Raw genomic sequence first — 25,907 nt, forward strand, 5'->3', positions numbered from 1 at the left:
TTATAAAATCTACATACTCATTATAAACATTTGAATAAAATGAATAAGCCAAAAATATTTTAAATATGAAAAAGTTCTTTAAATTCTGTAAATTTTTGATATCATTGTTAAAATTTTAGCAAGCATGCTTTCTGTGCTTGCTCTTTCTTATGTGCATTCTCTTTTCTTTTCTCACCCCCTATCCCCCGTCTTGTGCACATTTGGACACAAGCACAGTTTTACATGAAAAGTCATTATACCTGGTCTCACACCCTATTTCTGACTGTGCATTGCTTCTTTTCACATCAGTAAGTGAAGACTTTACATGCATTTTTCCACATCAGTAATGAAGTGTTGCATAATACTTAAGTGGTTATGTCATATTCCATTGAACTCATATAACAAATCATCCACCACCCGTTCTTCAGGTTGTGAGTTTCAGACCTTTCCATGCTGTCAGTAGATTGTAACCTTGGAGGGAGAAGAGTGGCTGTCCAGCAGTCAGAAGGGCCTTTGGTTTCTAGTGTGAGAGATACTTCACTGTGACAATGTTTGTGGGTGCTGATGTAACGGGGACAATGTGATGATTTTTCTGGAGGTAAAAACAGCCCCATGGAGAGAGCCACCTCTGTATCTGCTGAGTTAATTTCATAGAAAGGCCACCCTGTGCTAACCTGTCCAGAAGGAAGGTCATTCTACTTGCAAGCTGGCTCCAGTGTCCTAAATTAATCAACTCCTCCATCCTTTTTTTTTTTTTTTTTTTAGATCTGGTAACTATTTAGTTCTGTGATATCTACCATATCTCTTATGTAAAATCAATCTCTTAAAATCAATTGAACTTTCAGGTATGCGAGCCTGAACTTCCTCCATCACTTTCTGTTAATATTAGACTTAATTAGGTGAGCAGTGTGGGAGCCTGACTCCCTCGGTTGAGTCCTGGCAGTGACCTAAACCTCAGTGACCCTCCTCCTGGTGATAAGGACAGTGCCCAATTCCTATCTAGAGGATTAATTGATTAATATATATAAAGTTCTTTTATAAGCCGTTGTTATAATTAATAATTATGTGACATAAGCAAGATGGTTCTTTCTACCCTTATTACCCCTTTTCTGCTTCCTCAGTTGTTGAAAATGGAGGGGTAGAGAGGTTCCCATTCATCCCTTCTTTACCCATTATAATTTCTCTATTTCCCTGCTAAGTGGTTTTGACTGTAATATAGTGTACCACCAGTTCAGATCAAGAAGAATGGAAGCAATTGTGCATTGACTTAAAAGTCTGGGGAAACTTGATTCCTAGTAAAGGAATAAATATATTAAAATATATGTAAAACACATTTGATTTGAACAATATAGTGTGCAGGTTGTGCTTTATTATATTGTTACTAGATAACTGTTAGCAACAAACTTTTAGAGTCTGCATTTGAGAAATGTGAAAGAAATGTTTAAAAATAAAATAGCTCTACTTTTAAAAATGTCACTAGATATTTGGAATATATTTTTATATCGACTTTCATTTACATATAAACTATCATTCCTAGGTAACAAAGTGTTAATGTCTGATTTCTAAGATTTTTTCTTTTTACTTTTAGTTTACTTATAGGTATAAAGAAAATGAAAATAATACATCTTATGAAATACAATGAGATAAATATAATGAGATAAATATAATTTTTCAGACTTTTTCAATTACACTACTATTTGTTTCTTATTCTACTGTCAGCTTTTATTTTAGTATCTAGAAGGTCATTTTTGCTCGCAGGTGACAGAAAATTCAAATATAAATGAAAATGATAAGGAATTATTTTCCTCCCATAAAAAGTAATCCCGAGGCAGGGCCGTCCCAGGGTCAGCTAAGTCAGCAGTTCAGTGATACCAAGAGTCCAGACTCTCCACCTCCTTATTTTGATGTCCTTAGTATGACAGGTTTGTCCTTAAGGTGACAAAATGACTGGAGGCATTGCAGGCATTGCACTCAGATAGAACACTGCCCAGTGGCAGGAAAAAGAGAAACACTTTTTTGCGTCCCCTTAAAAACAATGAATCTTTTTCCAGATGTCTCCATCAGATTTTCTCCCATTTCTTATTGACTAACTTTGTGTCACAAGCTTGAGCCTAAAAAAATCACTGGCAAGGAATATGTTGCCACCGTCATTGGCTCAGCAGCATCAGATTCCATCCTCTGGGGCTGGGGACAAGCCAGCCTCCCTGAAGGACTGACTTTGTGGAAGAGGATGATCCTTGAACAAATGTGGGCTCTGTTAGGGAAGGAAAGGGATCTGTGAGAGAATATGAGGTGAGGCTGGGGGGACGTCACAGTGTCTGCTCCAGCCCACTCTTTTGAGTTTAAGTGCTATGCAGCAGAGCCCTGATATATAGGGCCAGAGCCTTTCATCTGCTACATAAGTTAGTATTTCCATCTAAATGAAGATCTTGTACTTGCATATAATCAGTACAGGAGACCTCTTTAGGTCTGTATGTATCAATAGATGTATTTTTCAGATGTGAATTTCTCTTTAATAATGATGATGATAAAAGTGTTATTTCCCAATGAAGCATGTCCAGCATACCCTCTGTTTTATGACTAGATTGCCTGTTTTATGACTAGATTGCTGAGTCTTAAAAGAACTTCATTGTATGTATATTTCCTCCTCACCTGCTGAGCCTCAGGCCTTTTACCTGCCTTTGGGGTAGTTTTGCACACACACACACAAGGTATTGGCTGGAGTCAGGAAAAGGAATCCCTGCCTGCATTCTGGTGCATATGTTTCATTGCTGACAGAAAGTTCCTGTTGACAGGTAGCCTTAGTTACTTCCATCCATTTTACCTGCTTTTATTTCTTTACCAGGAAGGGCTATGTGTTATACTTGGGGGAATCTCTCCATGGGCTTGCTGTGCCTCATGGCCAGCGAAGCTGCTTTAGTGTGGTAGGTTTTTCTTCCACACCAGCATTTCCACACTAATGTTACCTAACAAGCCATCCTAAGTCTCAGAAACTTACACAGACTCTTAACAGCAAGTATTTATTTTTCTATCTCAATATTCAATTTTGCTGCTAACTGTAGGTTGTCTGGGGTTGGCTCCATTGTAGGTTGGGTGAGCTTTGCTGCCTGAATTTCCTCCTTTTGCTTGAATCAGCAGCTGCCCTAGGCTTTCCCATCCACTGCCACTTCATTTCTTCTTTTTTAAAATTTATTCATGCATACAAGACCTGGGGTACAGGTCAGAGATGTGGGGGTGGGGATTCACCAGAGACAGAGTGGGGAGCAGAACAGGCAGATCTACTGAAATACACTGCTGAGGGAAGCAGCGGGTGAGACAAGAGAGGTCTGCTGCACCATGTGGGTTAGCACCCTGGCCAGGGCTTGAACTCATGCCACAATGGCTTGCTTTAGCTTGATGGTGAGCCACCAGGGAGGCCCATTCAGTTGGCCAAAGCAAGTCAAGAGATAAGTCTCAAATCAGTTGGGGGGCTGGGGAAGGGAGGGGTGGTGTGTGTGCATATTTTCTAAAGGTGTGGATGGAGGGAAGGAATAAATTGTGGCATTTTTACAAAGCATGACAGGTAGAAAGAAGTCAGGGACCTGGACAGTTAAAGGTAAAATCCAGAATGATAGTCACCTTAAAAAATCACACATTACTAATAACATTCCTCCATGTCGATACTTTCTGTCTTGTGTCTGATTATTTTTCCTTGTTTTTACCATTTCAAAATTGTTTTATTAAGTTGTTCATTTCACCTTGAATTCTTATCTCTTTTCCCTATCACCAGTCTGTGACCTTGAGCCATTATCTAGAGAACCTTCATTTATACTTATGTGTAAACTGGGAAGACTCTTAGCCTCAGGAATAATAATAGGGGGAGGAGAGGGATGGAGGAGTAAAGTGGGTCGGGAAGATTGTTCCTTACTAGGGAGATGCTGACCTGAATGAACTTGTGGTGACAGCACCCACTGGCATAACTTTTCTCTTTGCTTTGGTGCTTTGCAGGGGCCTGCAGAAGAAGGCTATTATGAGGCTCTTTTCTGATTCTCCCAACTGAAAAGTAGAATTCCTGTTGAAAAGATTAGGTCTGAAAGGATGTGGTGTAATCCCAATGGTTTTGTGGGTATGTTTATTAGTGTTTACTGCTGTATTGGGATTAAGTGCCTTTTAATAATGGACAGTGTCATGAAGTATATGAATTTCATGAGTCATTGCATGTTATGACTTTCAGAGTAAGTAGGTGAAGCTGGGCTAGTCCCACGTGGTGAGATGGCCTGTGCCAGGAGCTAAGCAATTATAAAACAACTAACATTTATAGAATGCTGACTGACACTCTTTGAGGCCCTTTGTGTATGCTTATTTTATTATCACAGCAGTAGTGCGGTATAGGCACCATTGTTAGTACCATTTCTCAGATGTGGAAATGAAGCACAGAGTTTTTAAATTGTTTGTCCAAGATTCTGTACCTTCATGGTTTGAATCCAGGTAGACTACTCCAAAGGTTTTGGCCTCAGCTTTGGCCTATTGCTTTTCAAGTAAATGTCAAGTAAATGTGGAGAAATGTCAACAAGAGATCTAGCTGGACAAAGGGGTGGGAAAGGTAAGTTTTGGTGTGGACATAAAAGACAGTTTTATTTTTTTAAAGATTTATTTATTTATGAATACAAAAACTGGGGTGTAAGCTAGAGGTGTTGGGGGGGGTGAGAGGATTCACCAGAGACAGAGCGAGGAACAGAACAGGCAGACTGATGAAATACACACTGAGGGGAGGAGCAGGCGAGACAGGAGAGGCCTGCTGCGCCATGTGGGTAGCTCCCAGGCTGCTGGGGATCGAACTCATGCTGCAGAGGCTGCGGATAGCTTCACAGTGCTGTGCTTAATCCCTTGTGCCACCAGGAGGCCCAAAAAGACAGTTTTTGAGGTATACTGGGAAAATAATAGAAATAGTTTACTGACTGTTGGTTGTTGGTGAAAGACGATGAGAAATTAAAGGAGCCTTATTTTAAAACTTGGGGATGATCCATCCCAGCTCTGTAAAACTATCTGCTGGTTGCTTCCCTGTGGTTAATTTGAGGAAGTACCTCAATTTGAGGTACTTCCTCAAATTAACATGCTAGTGTAAAGCAACATGCTAATGTTTGTGCCAGACATTGAAATCATCATGTCAAAGGCAATTTACAATCTTTGGCTCTGTAGTTCGGGACTTGTCACGATCTCTTCCTTACTGTCTCCCACGAGACTGTGGGGAGATTACCAGAAGCTCCTTCTTAGGGAAACTGGCCTTTTTCCACCTGCACTGGCACTCACTCTCCTCTTGTTTCTTAGGTGTCTTCTTTTCCTCCTGATCTTATTCATCTGGCTTTCCTGCTGATCCCCAAGATAATGACTTATTTCTTTATATTCCTGACCCGATTTCTATTTCTAGTTTTGATTTATCCCCACTTGTCTTTGAGACCTTTTTATGGCTTAGGTTTGAGTCAAATGGCTTGGACAAGAGAATTCTGACCCAAGCCACATATGATTCTTTGCTTTGATCACACATCCTCCTCTACCTAACATGGTTGTGATGGAGGTCAAGTAAAGTAAGGCATGAAGTGTTACATAAATGTATAGGATTATTATTATTCTACCTGTTCCCCCCCCCCCAAAGTGGTATATACTCCCTGCTTGATACTCTCATAAGATTGGGTATTGGTGCCTTTTTCATTGCCTATCTGTTTTACCTTCCAGGGCCCTGGGTCTTACTCACTTTGAACATCTTAGCACTTGACACAGGGCTTATTGGGATGGGTAGGGACTCAATAAATGGTTGAATGTATGAAGAATGTCTGTCTAAAAGAAGTTCAATCTTGGAGTCATGCTCTTTTTTTTTTAAGATCTATTTATTTTTATACAAGAGCTGGGGTACAGGGCAGAGGCGCAGGAGGGTAAGAGGATTCACCAGAGACAGAGTGGGGAACAGAACAGGCAGACGACTGAAATTGCTGAAGGGAGTTGAGGGCGCGACAGGAGAGATCTGCTGTGCCAGGTGGGATTCTCGCTGGCTGGCCAGGATCGAACCCTCACTACAGAGGCTGTGGACAGCTTCACAGTGTTGTGCTCAACCCGCTGCGCCACCGGGGAGGCCCTTTTTTTTTTTTCCGTTCTAAACAGTTTTCCTACCATATCCCTTTATGCTTCTTGAAGTTAATCTTGTTATAAAGCAGCCCTTTGATATTTTCTTGTGTTTTTTTATACAGGATGCTGAATTCTAGCGCTGTGGTTTCCTTCCCTTATACAGGATGCTGAATTCTAGTGCTGTGGTTTCCTTCCCAAGATCTGTACTTGCTTTATAAATATACATCTGATGAGTCTTATCTTTTGAAAATAAAGTAAATCAAGGCATCATCCTACATTTTGATTTAGAGATATAAAATTTTTGATATTCTTTGTTGATGCAATTGACAGATATGCATTGAGTACCTCCTGGTACTCAGTATGAAAATCTATTTCTGGGCCTTGGGATACAGCTGTAAATAAAACAGATGAGATTCCTGCCTTTATGCAGGTCCCATTCTAGTGGGAGTGCCAACTAGTGAAGAGATAAATGTATAAATGAGATAATTTCAGCTAATATGAAGTGCTTTGGAGGGAATCATGTGAAGAGGACTCCCAGACAAGTGAGGAGTCCTCACACATGTAAAGAAACTGGGTATTATGTAGATGTTATGCTAGTGTCATTGTGTATTGAATTACCTGGAAGATATCTAATTATTTTGTTAGTGAGTACTTTAAGCTCAGCCTCATCCACAGAAAAGATAGTAAATGGCTGCGGAAGAGGTGATTGTTACTTGTACTTTTGGTTTTATGAAAGGACCTCAGTCTCTTTGAGGGCACCTCAACCTTAATGAGGATTCTCTTTGGTTGCTGATGTTTGAGTATCTCTGAGGGAGAGAAGGAGGACTGGGGAAGATGGGACGTTCCTGATTTCCCAGCATAACTTTCCTGTGCCATCTTCTTGCATTGGTACTCTAGCAGCCTTGACGACAGAGCAGTTGTTTGCTTGCTTATCGTATTCTCTCTGAGGCCCAGTCACTGGTGAGCAGTCATGCATTCATCTAGTCATCTATCACAGAGCCTATGAAGTGAGAAGGCAGGGTGATGAGATGAAATGTGAAGAGTGGCATACAGGGCACTTTTAGATTTTTTTTGAGGAGGTAATGTGTGCCCCAGTTCTGGAAGATGAAAAGGAATAAGCTATGTGAAGATCTGGAGTTGGGGGCAACATACAAGAGATACCTGAAGTAGGAAACAAGTTTGGAAAGTTTGGGGAATGGGAGAAAATCACATTGGCATGAAGGTGACAGTTGTTATCTAATGGGGGAAATCATGCAGGGCTCTGCAGGGTGTGGTAGAGAGTTTGGATTTTAAGTACTGGAGGCTGTTGGAAGATTTCCAGTAAAAGGATGATATGAGTTGATATACATTAGTAAATTTTTGTGTTGACTATTGTGGGGAATGACTATGAAGGAGTGGAAGCAAGGAGCCCAGACAGTGGCATTGTTGCAGCCTGAGTGAGCATTCTTGGTGACATAGTCTAGGCAGGGCTATGGAGGGTGACAGATAACCAGGGCTGGAACCTGTTGTAGGTGGAGCTGACAGGACAGAGTGACACACTGGAGAGAGCACTGAAGGGGTGAGAAGATGATGTTTACATTTGGCTAGAGCAGCTGGGTAGACATTAGAGCCACTTGTTGAGATGGAAACGTATGAGGAAAGAACAATACTTCCCTTTAGACATTTTTAATTTGAGAAGTCTTTTAGACTCCAGTTGGAGAAATCCATTTGGCAGGAGTCTATGAGAATAGAGCTTATGGCAGGAGTGGGGTGTAGGGGAAGTGGAGAGAGTGTGTGTGGGAGCTTTAGGACTGCAGACAGAAATCAAGTGTCCTCAGCAGAGACATGAAATTTCTCTCTTGATAACTCCAAGGATTTGAAGGAGGATCAGGCCATTTCTTTCTTATAGGCCTATGGTCTTATCATTGTGGTTATTATCATACCATTGTTTGTTATAGGTTGTTTGTTATTTAATTAAAGAAACTATTGAAATAAAGTAGTCTGGGGATTTCTGTGAGGGCAGGGATTATCTCTAACAGAGGGGATAAATCTGTCAGATTTGCCAGAAATTCCATCAGGAAATAATAAAGTAGAACATGAAGGGGCATGTACCAGAGGTATTGACCTCATCTTAGGGTGGGCTGGGGTTCTTTGAGCTAACCAGGGAGTGGTGAGTGGGAGCCTGCTGGGTGAAGTGTGCTCCAGAAGGAAGAGTTATGTGTTGGATGGACTAGCAGTTTGCTATAGAGTAAAAATGACAAAACCCTTCCTTTGAACTGACAGATTCTGCAGGAGGTGTTCTGGGTTCCTTGGCAAGACTGTGGAGCGCTTAAGAATGTTAATATGGAGATGGGTTAATGATACTCGTTTCAGTGTTAGTGCTTTCGTACAGGAAAACTTGTTATTAGAAATTTCCACTGCTTTGTGCTTCGTTTTATTGTGGAACAGGAAATACATGACACTGGCAGCTTGTATGACTTTATACATACTGTATGTGCATTGTTTCAAAGAACCTGGGAAGATTTTTGCATAAAAACTCCTTATAGAGCACTCAGAGGAAGACAATTCTTTAGCTTCACTACCATTGTTCACCTCATAGAATTTGAACTTGGTGAAGGGAATGTTCACATACATCCACTGTATTAGAACCTTGATAGCAACTGATAGCACTGTATTAAAGATTGAATAGCAAACACATTTTTTTCTGTGAGTACTTCTGTAGAATGTCAAGGAAACAGTTTTAAATTTTCCTATGGTTACAAGTATATCCTTCCAAAGAGCTAATACTTTGGTCAAGACCCTGTTGTAAATGGCACAAACAACCTTGTTTGCTAAGGAATATGTACACAGGTGTGTTGACAGTGGATAGCTGCTCTGATCAGAGTTGTGAAGGATGTTGAGGCCCCTGGAAGAAGTGGCTCTGTTGTTGCATTGCCCCGGTAGGAGTTGTCATTGGGCTCAGTTCCCTACGCAACCTACCTGTCGCTTCCAAGTCCCTGGACGCCAAGTCCCTGGTTTAGCAAAAGTGGTGCATTCTTCCTTATCACCTCTGTCAAACCCACTCAGAATCTCCATTGAACTCCTCTCTCGTCCCATAACAGGATGTCATCTTGTCCCTCTCAAACCCTATCTGACCTCTGGCATATAGCTGTTCTGTGCTGGGTCCCCATAGCTCTGATCTCCTTAAATATGTTTCCTGCAAGGTTCTGTGTGTTCGGTGGAGGGGGAGGGGGTGTTGGGGGACATGTACCAAACACAATTGAGACTTTTTTAGGTGGAGAATAAATGGATGGGAATACTATTTTCTTTTGTCTTATAGAGGGGGTAAAGTTAGTTTTAGTTTATTTCTGAAAAGATTGTGAATTTTGATATTTGTATAAGGGTATTGTCATAAATGCTACCTTTTTCTTTTCAGATAATGTGGATGCAAGTGATCTTAAGCAGTTTTTTGAGACCAACTATTCTCAGATATATTTCATCTTCTATGAAAACTTTATAACACTGGAAAATAGTTTGAAACTAAAAGGTAAGCATTTCTACAATTTTCAAAAAAAACTAAAAAGTTTTTTAAAATATTTGAGAAGTTTATTTCTAGACATTTTGTACATATTTAACTTTCTTCCCAAGTGCTTTGCAAAGCTGTGAGATCACAGTGGCCTGATTGACATCTTCATTTCCCTTGAGTTTTTTTCTTACATGGGTGTTAATTAACAGCAAATGACAAAAGAAAAAGTAGAAGAAATCCACAGAAAGCATGAGTTCCAAGGGAATAGTTTGCTTAAAAAAAAAAGAAAAGAAAAACCTGCACACTATTAAAAATATGCAGAATCTGGGCCTCCCTGATGGTGCAGTGTTTAAAGTCTCAGCACTATCAAGCTATCACCAGCCACTGTGGCATGAGCTTGATCCTGGCCAGGGAGCTGACCCACATGGCACAGCAGACCTCTTCTGTCTTGCCCACTGCTCCCCTCAGCAGAGTATTCACCCCTCAGTGGTGAATCCTCTCACGCCCTCCTCCCCCCCGCCACCATACCTCTGGCCTGTACCCACATGGTGCAGCAGACCTCTCCTGTCTCACCTGCTACTCCCCTCAGCAGTGTATTTCAGTCAGTTTGTCTGTTCTGCTCCCCACTCTGTCTCTGGTGATTCCTCTCACCCCCGTACCTCTGGCCTGTACCCCACTTCTTGTATGCATAAATAAATAAAAATAAATCTTTAAAAAAGCTTTTAAAAATGCAGAATCCACTAACAGGTTTGAAATGAAAACTGAAGTGTTTATATTTCACAGTCCCTAAGTGGTTTCTCTGCAGAGGCAACCAGTGTTCATTAAACCTACCTGTATCTCTTTGTATATATTAATTGTGTTTATACAATGTATTGCCCATATATACTTATTTAAAATGTTCTTTGAAAATCAAGTTAATAAGGTCACACTGTGCATTCTGCTTTATATTTAGTTAGTAGGCTATGGAGACTGGGAACCCAGATTGGGTTTGGATCCTGGTCTCCCACCCTTCTGCCTGTTTGTCCTTGGGCAAGCTACTTAACCTCTCTGATTCAGCTTCCTCCTGTCAGCATTGAATGGGTAAAGACAAAGCTGGGATTTCTGGACTGGGTATTGAACATAATACGTGTTCAGTAAGTGTTTGCTGCCATTGTCATTTTCATGTAAACTGTTTTGGGAATCCTTCTATATTAGCACATTTATTTCTACCTCAGTTTTAAACAATTACATAGTACTATGTTGAATAGAAATGTTATACTTCTTGATAACTAACTTCTGAGTGACAGATATAGAATCCCAGAGTTTTAAGGTTGGAAGGAGCTCAAGAGATTGGGTTGTCCACACTCCTAATTTTAGAGTGGTGAAAACTGCATCCAGAGAGGTTACATAACTGGCCTAAAGTCACACAGATTATTTAATTGCAAAATCAGAATTGCAGCCAGATTCCAGTTCTGAACCTGGTTAATTCCAAGGTTTTTCTCATCAGTGGTTCTCAGAGCTTGGTTCTGAGACTAGTAGTATGGGCATCACCTGAGTACTTGTCAAGCCTGTTGAATCAGAAACTCTGCAGATGGAACTCAGCAATTGGTGTGTTAACCTCTCCAATGATACTAATGTGCTCTAAAGTTTGAGAACCACTGTTCTCTTTCATATTTTTCCCATTTTTAAAAAAGCAATATTGATACTAGATCAACAGATAGACATTGAACATTGTCTGGCAATACACTTGCACATGAGAATGTCTTATACCCATAGCCTGAATCATGCATTAACATCTTGAAACGTGCCTTTAGTACTGGTGACTCTCACGGCCTAGCCTTGTGGACCCTGCCTCAGGAAGTTCTATTATTCACTTTTGCTTAATTCTTCATTTATTTAGGGTGAGTATTTGAGTGCTGACAGTGTACATGGCACTGTGCTAAATCCCTATAAGGAATCCAGAGATGTATCAGATGCTGAACATGTTGATGGGTGGTGGTGGTACTGGTAGTTGTGGATTGGTCTGGGAACAAGTCATGTGCATAAACTATGAAAGACATTAGAAATTCACATGTCCTATAATAGAGATATATGGAAAATATTGTGGTTGTTGGCGAGAGGGAGCGATGACTTTCTGCTGAGCATACAAGTGAGGGTTTGGGGATGAAGTCTGTAGTGCCAACAGGTGCAAAGCAGGTTCTCTATCGATTTGGGCAGACAGATAAAGGAAAGTCCTGGAGCCCTCATTGGCTTATTCAGGCTTTAATGCTCTTTCTACATCAATTGTTTGGGGGCAAACCCACAGGCTGGCAAGACAGGAAGGCCAAAGGGCCAGAAGGCTGGCAGACCCCCCACATCCCTGGGGAATCTTTTCTCTTTCTCTTTGGGCTCTCTCTGGCATTCTCTCATGGTTTCTTCCTCTCGTAGCTGTTACTTGTCCTCTTGCAGTAGTTCTGCAGTAGCCATGTCTGAGTAATGTCGCCCTTGTAGCCCAGCCTCCAGGCTAGGTGTGCACACTTAATGCATGCCCACACCCATACCCAGGTGTCCTTAGTCAGGCATGTGTGCCCCATGACCATGCTTCTAACACCCCCTGCATTAACACCATCAAGAGTACAGGTGAAAGCCACAGAGGCCGAGGTGCAAAAAGCCTGACCAATTCACTTACCCTGTAAGGTAGCCTTGGAGATAGATCCTGAAGAAGATGTAGGATTTCAAATACAGGCGAACAGCACTGCAGGTGAGGGGTAGAAAATGAGCAAAGGCATGGAGGCTGTTTTTAGGTCACCTATGGGAAAAATGTTCCTTTTTCTTACAGTGTGAGATGTGTGAAAAGAGATTTGCAGGAAATCATATTATGCTAGTCTTGTAAAGAGCCCTAATTTCCAGGATAAGGAGTTTGGACTTTGTTCTTTAAGGTGGTTAGAAATCTTGAAATGCTTGCTACTAAGACAGAATCTTATGGTGGTAAGTGAGAAGAGGCAGGAAGACCAATCTGGAGGCTGGTGCTGTCATTCACATGAGAGCTGGTGACAACTGATCCAGGAAGGTGGCAGTTAAAGGCAGAGAAAATATTGTGTCTCAATGGGTGCCTTATCCATGAGACTTGGATATAGGACAAGGGATACAGAAGGGAAAAGTCGAAGAGGCTTTCAGGATGTTGTCTGTTTCATAACTTACCATTACAGCAGAGCAAACCCTGGAGCGGAGCCAGGTTTGGGAGGATGAGTACAGCTTTGAACAGCTTAAATTTGATGTGCCTGTGGGACACCCAGGTGTTGATTCTGATTGACAGTAAAAATAAAGGGACAGGAGTCTGGAAGAACAGAGGAGAAATCATGCTATTACCAATACAAAGTGACAGTCAGAAATTTGCAGTGAGTCCTTCTTTTATTGGGTTAATGAAGAAGAAAGATACAACAATGGGGGTGGGGGAGTGGTAGGGTGCTGGGAAGGTATTTTGTCACAGAATCCAGGGAAAATTTCAAGGAATAAAAGATCAGTTCCTGATGGTACAAAACATTAGCACATTGATGAGGTTGTCCCTGACTGTCAAAGAGAAGTTCTAGGTGAGCAGTGGGGTCAGAAACCAGAAAGAAAAATGGAATAATTTCCTTTATTGGGGGTGAGTGAAGGCTGCATGTAAGAATATTCTTTTAGAAAGTTTGGTAATGAAGACAAAAGATTGTATCTCAAGGAGTAGCTTGGTTGTGGGAAGGTTTTTAAGATGTATTTGCCTATTTTCAGGCTGAGGAAATGGAAATCACTGATGGAACAAGGTGTTTGGGGAAGTGGGCTAAGGCAGGGTTAAGTAAAAAGAAGAGGTTGCAGAGAGGATGCATAGATGCCCCAGCTTCTTCTGTAAAACTGGAAACAATTGCCAAGTGTGGAGGTGAAGGAATTTGGGGTGAGGCACTGTGGTAGTTTCTGACATGTAACAGGTGGCTCAGGATCTTGTAGACTGTTTCAGGCTTTGTAGGTTATTAAGTCATATATGAACATATAGGATACCAACAAACGATCTTAATTGCTGATATTTTCTTGTGATTTATAAATTGACATAAATCTTGAACTTAAAAATTTCATTTTTGCCAAATTGATATATATATCCAGTATGAACAGATCCAACTTTTATTTTGTTTCCTAGTTTTGCTCCACTTTATTTTACTGGTGTGTAGAGGAAAAAAGTGTGATATTATGTGTTAAAATAGCAAAGAAAATAGAACCTCATATCTGATGAAATAAAAAAAAAAGACATGACCCGGAAAGCCCGATACAGGGTACTCCCTTCCTCTTGCTTTTCTCCTTTGCTTCTTCTATCCTTTTAGAAAAATGTAGCCATTCAAAACTATTAGTTTGTGCTGGGTAACAAATTGCATAACAATGTCCAAAACTCGTGCCTTAAAACAGCTAGTTATTTAGTTTATGATTTAATTTCTGGTTTAGGCTGTTCCTAAATGCTTCTGATGTCACCTGATGGCAAATGACCTCATTCATATGTCCTGTGGTGGGCAAGCTACTGATCAGGGAACCTTAGATCTGGAGATCTCCATGTGATACTTGTTCTCTAACCTAACGTGCTGCACCCGCCTCCTTCCCTCCAGTCACCATTCTACATCTGCTCTGCCATAAGGACTTTGCACTGTCCAGTTCCTCTGCCAGGAACATACTTACCCCAGATTCCATATGACTTATTTCCTTACTTCCAAATTTCTATGAGGATTGTATTCCTTAGATCTTTGTGGGGATGTCATTTTATCCAAAAGGCATTCTTTGACTTTCTTAGTCAAATTTGCATATCACCGTGCCCCGCCCCCGCCCCCCCCCCCCCCCCCCCCTCCAGCCCGGTCTGCCTTCCCTCTGTTTTTCTCACTTATTGAATGAATGCTTCCTCCGGCCAGAATGTATGCTTCTTCAGGGCAGGGATCATTGTGTTTTCTTTATTCCCATATTCTCAGGTCTTGGAATACTCCCTGATATATTCTTTTTTACTACTTTTTCAATGAATGAATGGTATCTAGTTCATGGAGCTGTGGGGTTTAAGTTAGATCAGAGGCTCACAGTTTTCAGCTTGCTGCCTATTTTGTAGATACAGTTTTATTGAACATAGCCTTATGCATTCATTTATATGTTGTCGGTGGCTGCTCTTACACTATAAAGACAGAATTGAATGATTGCAAAGAGGCCTGGAAAGAGGCCTCTTGCAAAGAGGCCTAAAATATTTACTATCTGCCCCTTTACAGGAAAAGTTTGCCTGTTTCTGAGTTAGATGTTGTATGTCCAGCTCTGAGCACAGTGCTTGGTGCCTAGAAACTGGACAGTAGATGGTAATTGCTGCTGTAGGTGTGGTAGTTTTCATTGCTATTTTTATCAAAAGGACAGTGTGCAATTGCCTAAAGAGATGTATGACTTTATAGTTATTATTACTCTGTGCCTCTTCATATCACAAAGCTAGAACTCTTTGTTTTTGCTGTGCATTCTGCCATAATTTGAGCTGATAAGTAATTGAGAAATGAATAATTTACCTGCCACAGCTTGATAACTTGGAAACACGAAAGCTGTGTTTAAACAGGGAGGAGCAATTGTTAGATGTTGACCCAGAAGGTCTGGCTTGGTTGTTGTCCATATGCATTCTTAACGCTAGTTCTTTAACACTTTTCAGTATTTTTTTAACATATAAATGTTTGTTGAGAGTTAAGTGTTTTAAGATGCCTTCTAACATAATTTTTAGTATCCTAAAATTTACATGTTGTCATGATAATTTTTTTCATATATTCCAGGAAATAATAAGTCACAACGGGAGGAGCTGGACTCTATCCTTTTTCTTTTTGAAGTAAGTTTTTGTTAATTCATTTAGTTTTTAATATTCTTGTAAAAAATGTATTTTATTTTACTTATTTTTAAATGTGGTATTTTAGACCTTTAATTTCACTTGAAGACCACCTTTTCCTCCCTCCCTCCTTTTACAAACAATGCTGCAAAGAATGTTCTTTTGACTTTTTTGGTAAACATCTAGGAGCATTTTTTTTTTTTCTGTTTGGGTACCTAGATGTGAAATTATTTGTTGGAAAAGTTTGCCCATTTTAAATGCTAATAGATATTGCCAAATTTCTTTTCAAAAGGTTATATCAATTTGCATGTAAACTTATATGTAAGTCTTATGTAAATTTCCATAATCAAGACTGGAATTGTCCTTTTAATATATGTAAACAGATTCAAAGATTCACTACTTTTAATATACATTTTTCTGACTACTAGTGTGATTGTGATCTTTATATGTGTTTCTCCATCCATACGCAATCATAGTCTTTTTAAGTCAGAACAACATTTGGGTGTGTTTTTGATCTACTAAGCTTAATGTATTTCTTGTCAAATCTTTAGATAAGTGACCAGATTACTGCTATCTTAAGAGCTTTATTCAGAAGTGAACTATAGGTTCTGAAAGTTAAATTGTTACTTATCTAGCAGTTATTTATGGTTTGAAGATACATGAGCTTAGGTTGGTATGAGATTGACTTCATGACTGTAAAGGAAAGACCTAATGTATATTTGCTGCAGAGCTGAATGGAGCTGAATGGGTGGGAGGAAGTCTCTTCATAGGTGCTTTGGGATTGTAGAATAAAATGAATGTACCTTAAGGTTTGGCTTTTGGCTGGAATGCAGTAACTGTGTGTTTCTCCTTTCTCTCATTTGTGGGTAGTACTCCTTCACCAGAGAAACAGACATTAATTCATTGCAAATTCTGTGGTATTTACTGTGTTCCTGTGGCTACTCTCCTGTTAATGGAACCTATGCAGCATTGTTTCTAACATGACTTTAATTAGGTCCATCACTTAAATACTTATCTGACCATAATTTTTTTGCACCAGTTCATTAACTTATTTTTTATGTAATAGTTAATGTATTTAATAGTCAACGATCTGTGCAAGTTATTGAGCACGATAATAAAGCTCATTCTCTAGATGTCTCCCTCCATATTAAGAGCTAGGAACTGCTTAAGTACTCCTCCTGAGCCCATCCCTTCTCCTCTTTGAAGGCAAACACTAATTTGCATTTTATCATTCCCTTGTAAAAAATGGTTTTGCCACATGTATATGTATCCCTAAACAATGCATTGCGTAGTTTTGTTTGGTTTTGAATATAATACTAATGGTCTCATGTGGTACAACATTATTTCTTTTTTTTTTTTTTTTTAAGATTTATTTATTTATGCATACAAGAGTATAGCCCAGAGGTGTTGGGGGTGTGTGTGGGAGGATTCACCAGAGACAGAGCTGGGAGCAGAACAGGTGGAATGACTGAAATACACTGCTGAGGGGAGCAGCGGGCCAAACAGGAGAGGTCTGCGCCCTGTGGGTTAGCTCCATGACGGGGATTGGGGATCCAACAAGTGTTATAGTGGCTGCCTATCGCTTCATAGTTCTGAGACTTAACCCCTGCTCCACCAGGGAGGACCTACAACACTATTTCTAAGATTTATCCATGTTTATGAGCTTAGCACTAGTTCATTCATTCCATTCCCACTGCTGGATTAAGTGAATATATATGATTTTTTAACTCTAATATGTCCATATGTGATGATTTTTTTTTTGTTTGTTTTTTGGTAGACATTCAGATTATGAATAATGATAAACTTGCCACTTAGTTTGTTTTTCTTGTCTTACTGTCCTTGCTCAGCCTTCCAATGTACTGAATAGAAATTTTAAAGTGGTCATCCTGTTTCTGACGTAGAGGAAGTTTTTATCATATTTATCCTTAAGAATAACGTATTCTTTTTTTCTCTGATCCCTTATTTGGTTCTCCTATATTCCTCCTATAAGAGAAACCATCCCATGTTTTTCTTTTTCTTTCTGGTTTATTTCACTGAGCATAACCCCTGAGAGGAGAAAGCAAACATTGTACAAAAATGAGCAATGATGTAAAATATATACATAGGAATAATGTTTTCTGCACATTGGTGGTGCAGATGCTCTATCAGATTCAGGAAGTTTGTTTCAATTTGTAGGTGGGTAAGTTTTATTAAAAAAATCATAGATGGGTTTTGAAGTTTTCAGACTTTTATTCTGCAGCAAGATAACCATATGATTTTTCATGAATATTGATGTGGCAAATTACAGAATTATAGTTCTGAATTTTGGGGTGACTAATAGTTTGAATTTTTAGATCTATGTTCACAGTGAGGTTGACCTAAATTTCTTTCCTCATATTGTTTTGAATGATCATCTTTTGAATGATCCTTTCAATTTTAAAATAGTTTGTGTAAAATTGGAATTCTCTGTTCCTAGAATCTTTTTAGTATTTCCTGCAAAACTAGAATTATTCTAGGATTTTTCAGGTTTTAATTTTATCTTGATTCAGATTTGGTAAATTTTATGTATTTTTTAAGAATTTGAAGAATTTGTTCTTTTACCAAAGGTATAAATTTATTGACAAGAAGATGCTTTCCTACTTACAGGGATCATAATCCCTTCTGCTATCTGTTCTAGATGAATGTTCATTGTATTGAAACATTTGTAACTTACAGTACAAGTAGTAATAGGGTTTCCCCTGGTGGCATAGGCAGTTTAGCGTAGCACTGTGACGCTGTCTGCAGTCTCTGCAGCATGGGTTTGATCCCGGTTGGCTGGGGAGATACCTACATGGTGCCCAGACCTCTCCTGTCTTGCCCGCTGCTCCCTTCAGCAGTGTGTTTCAGTCGGTCTGCCTGTTCTTTTCCCCACTGTGTCTCTGGTGAATCCTCTCACCCTCCCTCACATCTGGCCTATACCCCGGTTCTTGTATGCATGAACAAATAAATCTTAAAAAAAAAAAAAAAGTAGTAATAGTATGTAGTGAAATAGTGTAGTGAAAGTATTTGTGTCACAGTTTACAGATATTATTTTCTATCGTCTAGTTGCCATTGTAGGAGTTTTAAACTCTGTTCTCTGTCTAAATTTTTTTTCTTTTAAATGTCTTTCTCTCTGACATCTAAGATCTTATTTTAAGTGTTCTGTGGTCTGCAGTTTCACCACAGAATAGCTAGTTGAGGCTTTTGTTTAAATTTTAATTTCATTTGATGATTATTAAAATTTGGTTGTTATATACTCCTCTATTTCTGGACTCTTTCTGTTCTTTTTAGCTATACTTTCTAAGAATCTTATTTAAATGTCTTAATCTACCCTCTATGTCTCTTAAGCTTGTTTTTATCTTCTTCCCCCATCTCTTTGTATAACTTTCTGGGAAAATTTTTCATGTCTCTCTTCCAGTTCACTAACTATTTGGTTGTAATCTGTGGTTAAACTATTCTATTGAGTTTTAAATTTCGATTTTTTTTTTCATGTTTAACTTTTAAGTTGCTATTTATATGTAGATGGTTGTTTTAAGTAGACTCTCAATCCTTGTTAATTTTAAGAAATCTTACTTTTTTTTTTTAAAGTAAGATTTTTTTTTTTAAGATTTATTTATTTATTTATACAAGCACTGGGTACAGTCAGAAGCACGGGAGGGTGAGAGAATTCACCAGAGCCAGAGTGGGGAGCAGAATAGGCAGACTGACGAAGTACACTGCTGAGGGGAGCAGCGGGTGGCAGGAGAGGTGCCATGTGGGACCCTCCTCCAGTGGCTGGGGAGCAGCTGGGAATAGAACCTGCGGTGCAGAGGCTACGGGTAGCTTCGCAACCTAGCTCTCAACCACTGCGCCACTGGGGAGGCCCAGAAATCTTATTTCTTAAACATTTAATATGTAATATTTCATATTCTGCATTTGAGAACTTTAATACCTGAAGTCTTTGGTTGTCTAAATCTTTTTGGTTATTTCTGCTTTTTCTCATATACATGGTTTTTTTTCTTGCATTTTTTGCCATTGATTTTGAGAGCAGATTTAATTAAAGACAAATTTAATCTATGTAAATCTTGGTTTCTTCTAGAGGGCTTGTCTTTTCTTTTGCCAGGAATCTGGGAGTGCTCTTAATTGGGATCACTTTGGCTGCAATTTTATGTCATTGTTTATTAATGGGAATCTCAGTTTCATTTCCCCAAACATACCATGCTGTGGGAACTGTGGTCTGGAGGGCACAGATATCTATGCCTGGCATTAACTCTCTGGTTCCCTGCATTTTTTCTTGTGCTTATTGCTTACAGATCAGGTTTTGGCACTTTTTCTGGCTTCTTTTCTTCTTTTGCACTTCCTCTGCTATCATTTTTTAAATGTATATGTTTAGGGCCTCCCCGTTGGCTCATGGGTTGAGTCTCCTCACTATCAAGCTTTTGCCAGCCACTGTGGTGTGAATTCCATCTCCGGCCAGGGAGCTAACACACTTGGTGCAGCAGACCTCTCCTGTCCGGCCCACCTCTCCCCTTAGCAGTGTATTTCAGTCACTCCGCCTGTTCTGCTCCCCATTCTGTCTCTGGTGAATCCTCTCATGTACACACACCCCCCCACTCTGGTCTACACCCCAGTTCTTGTATGTGTAAATAAAAATAAATTACCTGTTTATTTTCTCCTTGGCTTTCAAAGCTCAGAAATGTTTTGAGAATTACGTTTGCTGTCACTGGTCTCAGATCTGGCTGTCCTGTAGCAGGAAAAGTTCATCTAAGAATCTATTCCTATTCTTCCCACAGACCAGGTTTCAACCTTCCCCTCATGTCTAGAAATTCTAAATTAGGAAGAGTGTTATTACTGATAAATTACTATCTGTAGAGGATTAGTTATCTCTGTAATATTATAAATATATATTATTCAAAAACTTAATGAAGCTTTCATTTTGCATAGTAAATATGATTGAATGATGGACTTACTTTTATTTACATTTATGTTCTCTTTTTCTGTTTTAGAAGGTAGGTTGTAATTTCTATGTTTCATTCTGAGTACTAAGTAATGTCATTTCCACTTTCTGTAAGTTATAGCTATATAAAGGGATGGTTTTTAAGGATTTGGAGTAGATACTTAATGAAGGTGTAATTATTTGGGAAAGACATTTTTAGAAGAAGTGGAATTATTAAAGCATGTTAAATCACAGAAGGGATTCTATGTAAAGATGGTCTATGTAAATAAGAGATAGTTTGGAAGAAAGCATAGAGGTATGAGAATTCAGAAGACTTGAAAGTAGTTTATGTAGGGAGAGCCCTGTCTACCTTTTTTTTTTTTTTAAAAGTCAGGGCAATCTGGAAGGGAGCCTTTGAAAAAGGAAACAGTTTTTATGTCTGCACTACTGGAGATGTTATAGTACATTGATATAGCAAGTGATATGTGCAGTCAGGGCTTCCCATCCAGACTGAGTTGTGGTGTCAGGCAGCAGGCAGTTTTCCCCATTTGCCTTTTTCTCCAGTGGGAGTATTTCTACCCCTTGGAAGCTGATCTTCCACCACCTTTGCTTATGTATTACTTCAAGTTTTTGTTTTTGTTGGTTCATGGTGATGCTTTCACATTTTTTCTATTGAGGTTATGATTCTTTAATTTTGCCCTTCTTTTAAAAATGTATTTCATCTATCATTGCTGTATGTTGTAAATGCCTGTGAGGGGATGATGATTTAGGAGTCCATAAAGTGAATTAACATTGCCAACTTGAACAGAATAAGAGTGTTAACACATGCTATCCTCTTTGATCTTTTCTTTCTGAGATAGACTCTGTCTTCCCAGTTTTTAATGACAGGAGAATGGGGACTATGTTGATTAAATGACTTATCCAAGATTGTACATCTATCACATGGTAGAGATTTAGCCCCTAGTTTGATTCTAGAATCCATTTCCTTAACTTAGTATGATACTGCCTACTACTCAGGAGTCTCAATATTAGCCTGTATCCGAGGCTGTATTACACAGGACATTTGTACCAATTTGTATATTTTTTTCATATATTAGACACATATTTGGATACCTCCTATGTATCATGCATGTTGTAGGTTCTAGAGATATAGCAGTGGGCATGAGAGTTGGACACCCTTGCTCTCATGGAACATGTTACATTTCATAGTAAACTGAAGAGTACTGGTAGGAATGACATTGTCATGACCTTCTGAGTCAGAAAATTCTGAGTGACCCTTTTCAGAAGTGACCCTTTGGTGGTGGCCGTTGAGGTAGCTTCCTGCATGAGGAAAATGGGGTTGGTATAGAAATGTGAAGCTCCTGGTGAAATTGATTTCAAGATCAAATCATGCACTTGACTTTGAGAACCTACTGAATTAAGCAGTTGAGAGGTTGTTTTAATGGTCCTTGGGATTTGTAGGTCATCAGGACATGCAGATACGAAAATGGTTATCATGAAGAAAAAATTTTTCTTTTACCCATAGCCCCTTAGTATCAGGAGGCATGGCATGCCATTATGGCCATACAGAGATGCATCAAGGTGAAATGGCTAGTAACTGAGGGTGGAAGTCTGTATTGTGGTTTTTGTTGGAAGGAATAGGCAAGGCAAGTTAAGCAGGCTTGGGATTGGATAGCTTGAATAATTTTGGCAGACTTGGGGTATAGGGGTGGTGCCTAGTTGTCCAGTACTGTGTCCCTGGTGATTAGGGCAGGAAGATAGTGTCCCAGAGTATGAGATCCCATTAAAGGAGTTGGGGGCACATTGGCAGGAACTGTCTCTTAAGAATTAGCTAACCTTGTGTTCTGCAACCATCCCAGGCTGGGTAGGTTCATCATCAGTTCAGGTAGCTCAAAAGAGAATCTTGGAGCCCTTGGAATCATTCCCACAATCATCTTGTTAGGGGAAAACAAGCCAGCAGGGAGATAGCAACTTGGGCCCCCCATTGAATCTCCTATGCACTCTTTGATCTCATAGGCCTAACACCACTCTCCACCGTACTCTCCCGCATGGTCCTGTGCTGCACTCCATTTTCTGTGACGCTGCCCTTATATGCACCACCATCTCTTGGCTCAGGTGTCCCCACTTACTCAGGCCTACACCATACTCCAGGTATCCACCATAAGGCATGCATACCCCGAGCCCACCCTCCCAAGAGCCTCCTGCCTTCAAGGCCACAGGTGATAGCCACAGAGGCCAACAGCACAAAAGCCTCAGCAGTTTTCATTTACCCTATTCCCTGGAAGGGACAGAAAAAGAAAATATAGTTAATACAGATGTTGTTTCAATTTGTTTGCCGTGTTCTGTGCCATCATTCTTTAGTAGAGAAATGGAATGGTTTGGAGTTATTTGTACATGGTTAAGAAACCATCTAGAATTTGATAGCAAGGTATATCCTTATGCTTCCACAACTCAATTAAAATATATACTGAAGAGGCTCAGTTTCAAAACTTTAATGTCTTCTGACCCCTGAATGCTCCTCACTTAGCTATTCATATATTACTGTTAGAAATCACAGATACACTGGTCATTTGATTTCTAGACTTGGTATTTAAAAATTTACCCAGATTGATGGAGTAGAAAATTTGGGAAGAGTAAGAGTAGAAAATTTGGGAAGGAGGCATCACAGGACCAGAAACTGGAGGTGGGGCTACAAGTGATTAACATAGTCATTTAACAAACTGTAGAAAAGTAAAGTATGCTGGAGGCCCAGACCCCAAAGCTATCTGGTCAAACCAAATATAGAAAAAAATTCTTGGGTGCCAACCTTAGAAATAATTTAACAACAGTTAATAAGTCCATAAAGGAATGACCCCCCCCACCCCCAATGTCATTGCATTTTCTGCACTGGCAAGATACAGCAGCTCGCCTGCTCTCCTGTGATATGCAGGTGTTTCTCTTCACCATCCTCTCCCTTTGCAAAGCAGCTACAGTAGCAGCTCTCCTCCCAAGGCTGCACACCTGCGCCTACACAGGCCTCTTTGAACAAACCTTTCCCTTTCAGGGGCAGCTTGTGTCTGTGCAAGCATCCTTTACTTCTCTTCCCTTTTTATAATACAGCTGCCCTATCCATAACTAAATGGCTCTGCCTGGTGGGGAAACTTGCCTGGGGAAACAAACCTTATGCAGCTGAAAGGGGAGCTCTGTTCAAACTTTTCTGAGAGGTAACCCAAGGACCTCACTCTCTGAACCCAACACTGCTCCAAACCGACATCACAGATTACCCCACCAGATTAAATAAACCCGACTTTTATCCTTCCTAGAGACCTGTAGGGGTTCTTTATAAAGAGTTCTTTGAAAGAGTGGCCCAAGCTAGTCTAACACTGATTCTTTTCCATGGCCCGGTGTAGCTTTCTTTCACATATAATTGTTGATATTGCTCTGTGAATGTGTTGTGTTGCACACATGCACTCTGATTATTGCCCCTTAACCTCTTTTTGCAGTTTCACTTCTGCCTCTTGTGCCATCTGGCACATTCTTTCAGGCTCTAGTCAGGCCCACTGTTGTGTTTTGACTACTCCCCCTAGTTGCTGACCATTCTTTCTTGTGGACTTGATCTAGTTTTTTTGAGTCAGTGGGTTTGGAGTGCAGGGTCCTTGGGTTCACTCTGGGAAAGGTTTCACCGGAGCTCTTCTTTCAGCGGCATGCGACGAGTTTCCCAGGCGAGTTTCTCCACAAGACAGAGATGTTATATTTAAAAGAGCAGGATTACTAGAAAAGGGACAGAAGAATAAAGGACACTTCATAGACGCAAGTGGGCAGGAAGTGCTGGTTTGCTGAGAGAGGCCTGCACAGTTGCAGGCAGCGGCCTTGAGGAGAGCTGCCTCTGCTGAGGGAGGTCAGTGAAGAGAAGTCCCTGCATGGACAGGTCACGGGCAGGCAGGAGGCTGATGCCCTGCGGAGGGAGAGAGAGTTGGTGAAAAGGAGAACCTGCATGGGCTGCCCCGTGCCAGTGGAGAGACTGCACTCATAGTCTTTCTCTCTTTGGGAGAGGCTCATTCCTTTGTGGAGTGGCTGTTTGCTGCTGATTTTGGATAAGTATGCAGAATCCAAAAGGGACCAGAGATGCTGAAAGGGGCCCAATCTCCATATCTTTACCCTCAGGTCTGTGCTCCTGATGCTCCCTACAGCTGTCTGATACCTGCTTGGGTCTTTTGCCTTGTGGTAAGGCACTGGCACCTAAGGATCTTGATTTCTACAGCTGGGTTAATGGTCATGTTAATCTCCTCTACCCCCACCTCCTTGTGTGAGTCGGGTTTTAGTCTTGTGATGCCTCCTTTAGGTTTTCTATTCTTTCCTCCATCAGACTTATAGAATATGCTGGCACTTACAACATTTGATTATAGATGGGTGGTCTTAGTTTTCCATAAGGTAACTGTGTCTTAGCTTCCTAAAGAGACTATAGAGTTCCTGTGGCCAGCAACCATTATTTATAATCCTTTGTATCCCCCACAGTGATTTGCTTCTGTTGATGTTTATTGTTATGTTAAAGCCTCTTAAATTCTCAATTTATCTCCCTTGGGGTTACTTGATAGTTTTTTGTTGAAAACATTTTCTTTTCTCATTTCAAACTGTATAAAAGAAAGAGGGAAAGGCAGCAGAAAAAATGGTTAGGTTTAGATAAGGCTTTGACACTTAACAAGCTGTGTGGCCTTGATTGAAGTACTTAACCTTTCTTAACCGTGACTTTCATGTCCATGAAGTAAGGGAACAGGACTAGATGAGCTCTGGGGCTCTTCTGGCTCTACCAACCTATCATACTATAAATGTACCTGATTGAGGTCTTCAAACAAGTTGTTTTCAAAACAAAGAAGTTCATGAGGGAAGACTTTTGACCATGAAATTTAGTTTCCTGTTTTCATTTATTTTAAATATTAAAATCTGTCTGACTCTGATTAGCCTTTGTGACTCTAAACATCATCTCAGTTACTTTTTTCTCTAGGGTAGTTCTGTACAATAGAACTTTCTGTGATGATGGAACTCTTCTACATCTGTGCCACCCTATTAGGTAAACACTAGCCACATGGAATATGTAGTACTTGAAATGTGGCTAAGTGTGACTGAGAGACTTAAGTTGTAATTTTAAATCATTTTGTTTTGTTAAAATTTTAAAATTAAATAGCCACATGTAACTGGCTACCGATTAGAAAAAGAAGTTGTGGAGTCTTCCTATTGTACCAGGGTGGACCCCAGGAAAGGGGGAGGTTCCAGGTTTCCTGACCCACCCAAGGGAGGGTAGAGCTAAAGAGAAGAGGAGAAGCTGCAGAGGAGACTGAGAAGGGAGGAAGCAGGATGGAGAGCCAGAAGGAGACCTGGAGCAGGCACATGGAGCAGAAAGACATGTGAAGGAACTGATCTTCCCTTTTGGTCCTGGACTGGTTGAAATAGATGTGGGTGAAAAACCTGTGGGGAGGATAACAATGGCAGCTTTTATCTTGATTTTGCTCTTTTCCTTCTGGTTGTTTCTGATCCTTTTCTGTGGGTCCCCACTAAAAGGTGCTTCAGACCTGTGGCAGGCTTTGGGGCCTTGCTCTGGGCCAGTCCTGCTTGGGTGGACTTTTACCCATGAGGGGACGGGTAACTTT

General features: G+C 40.3%; 1 protein-coding gene across 7 annotated transcripts in view; it reads left to right on the top strand.

Annotated features, from left to right (window-relative positions):
• Positions 1-25,907, top strand: part of RALGAPA2 (Ral GTPase activating protein catalytic subunit alpha 2) — a 329,205-nt gene that overhangs the window by 11,064 nt on the left and 292,234 nt on the right. For 6 of the 7 annotated variants that reach the window (XR_008552100.1, XR_008552101.1, XM_054695973.1 and 3 more), the window contains exons 2-3: positions 9,473-9,583; positions 15,322-15,374. Coding sequence is in view for 5 of the 7 variants with exons in the window: in XM_054695973.1 (XP_054551948.1) it covers positions 9,473-9,583; positions 15,322-15,374 (164 nt within the window). In the remaining 2 variants the exon portion in view is untranslated. Of the gene's footprint in view, positions 1-3,817; positions 4,085-9,472; positions 9,584-15,321; positions 15,375-25,907 lie in introns of those variants that run through there. The other variant, XM_054695968.1, reaches the window with a different exon arrangement.

Source organism: Talpa occidentalis, unplaced genomic scaffold, assembly GCF_014898055.3.
Source record: "Talpa occidentalis isolate TD23 unplaced genomic scaffold, MPIMG_talOcc4v2.1 talOcc4.10, whole genome shotgun sequence".
NCBI lineage: Eukaryota > Metazoa > Chordata > Mammalia > Eulipotyphla > Talpidae > Talpa > Talpa occidentalis.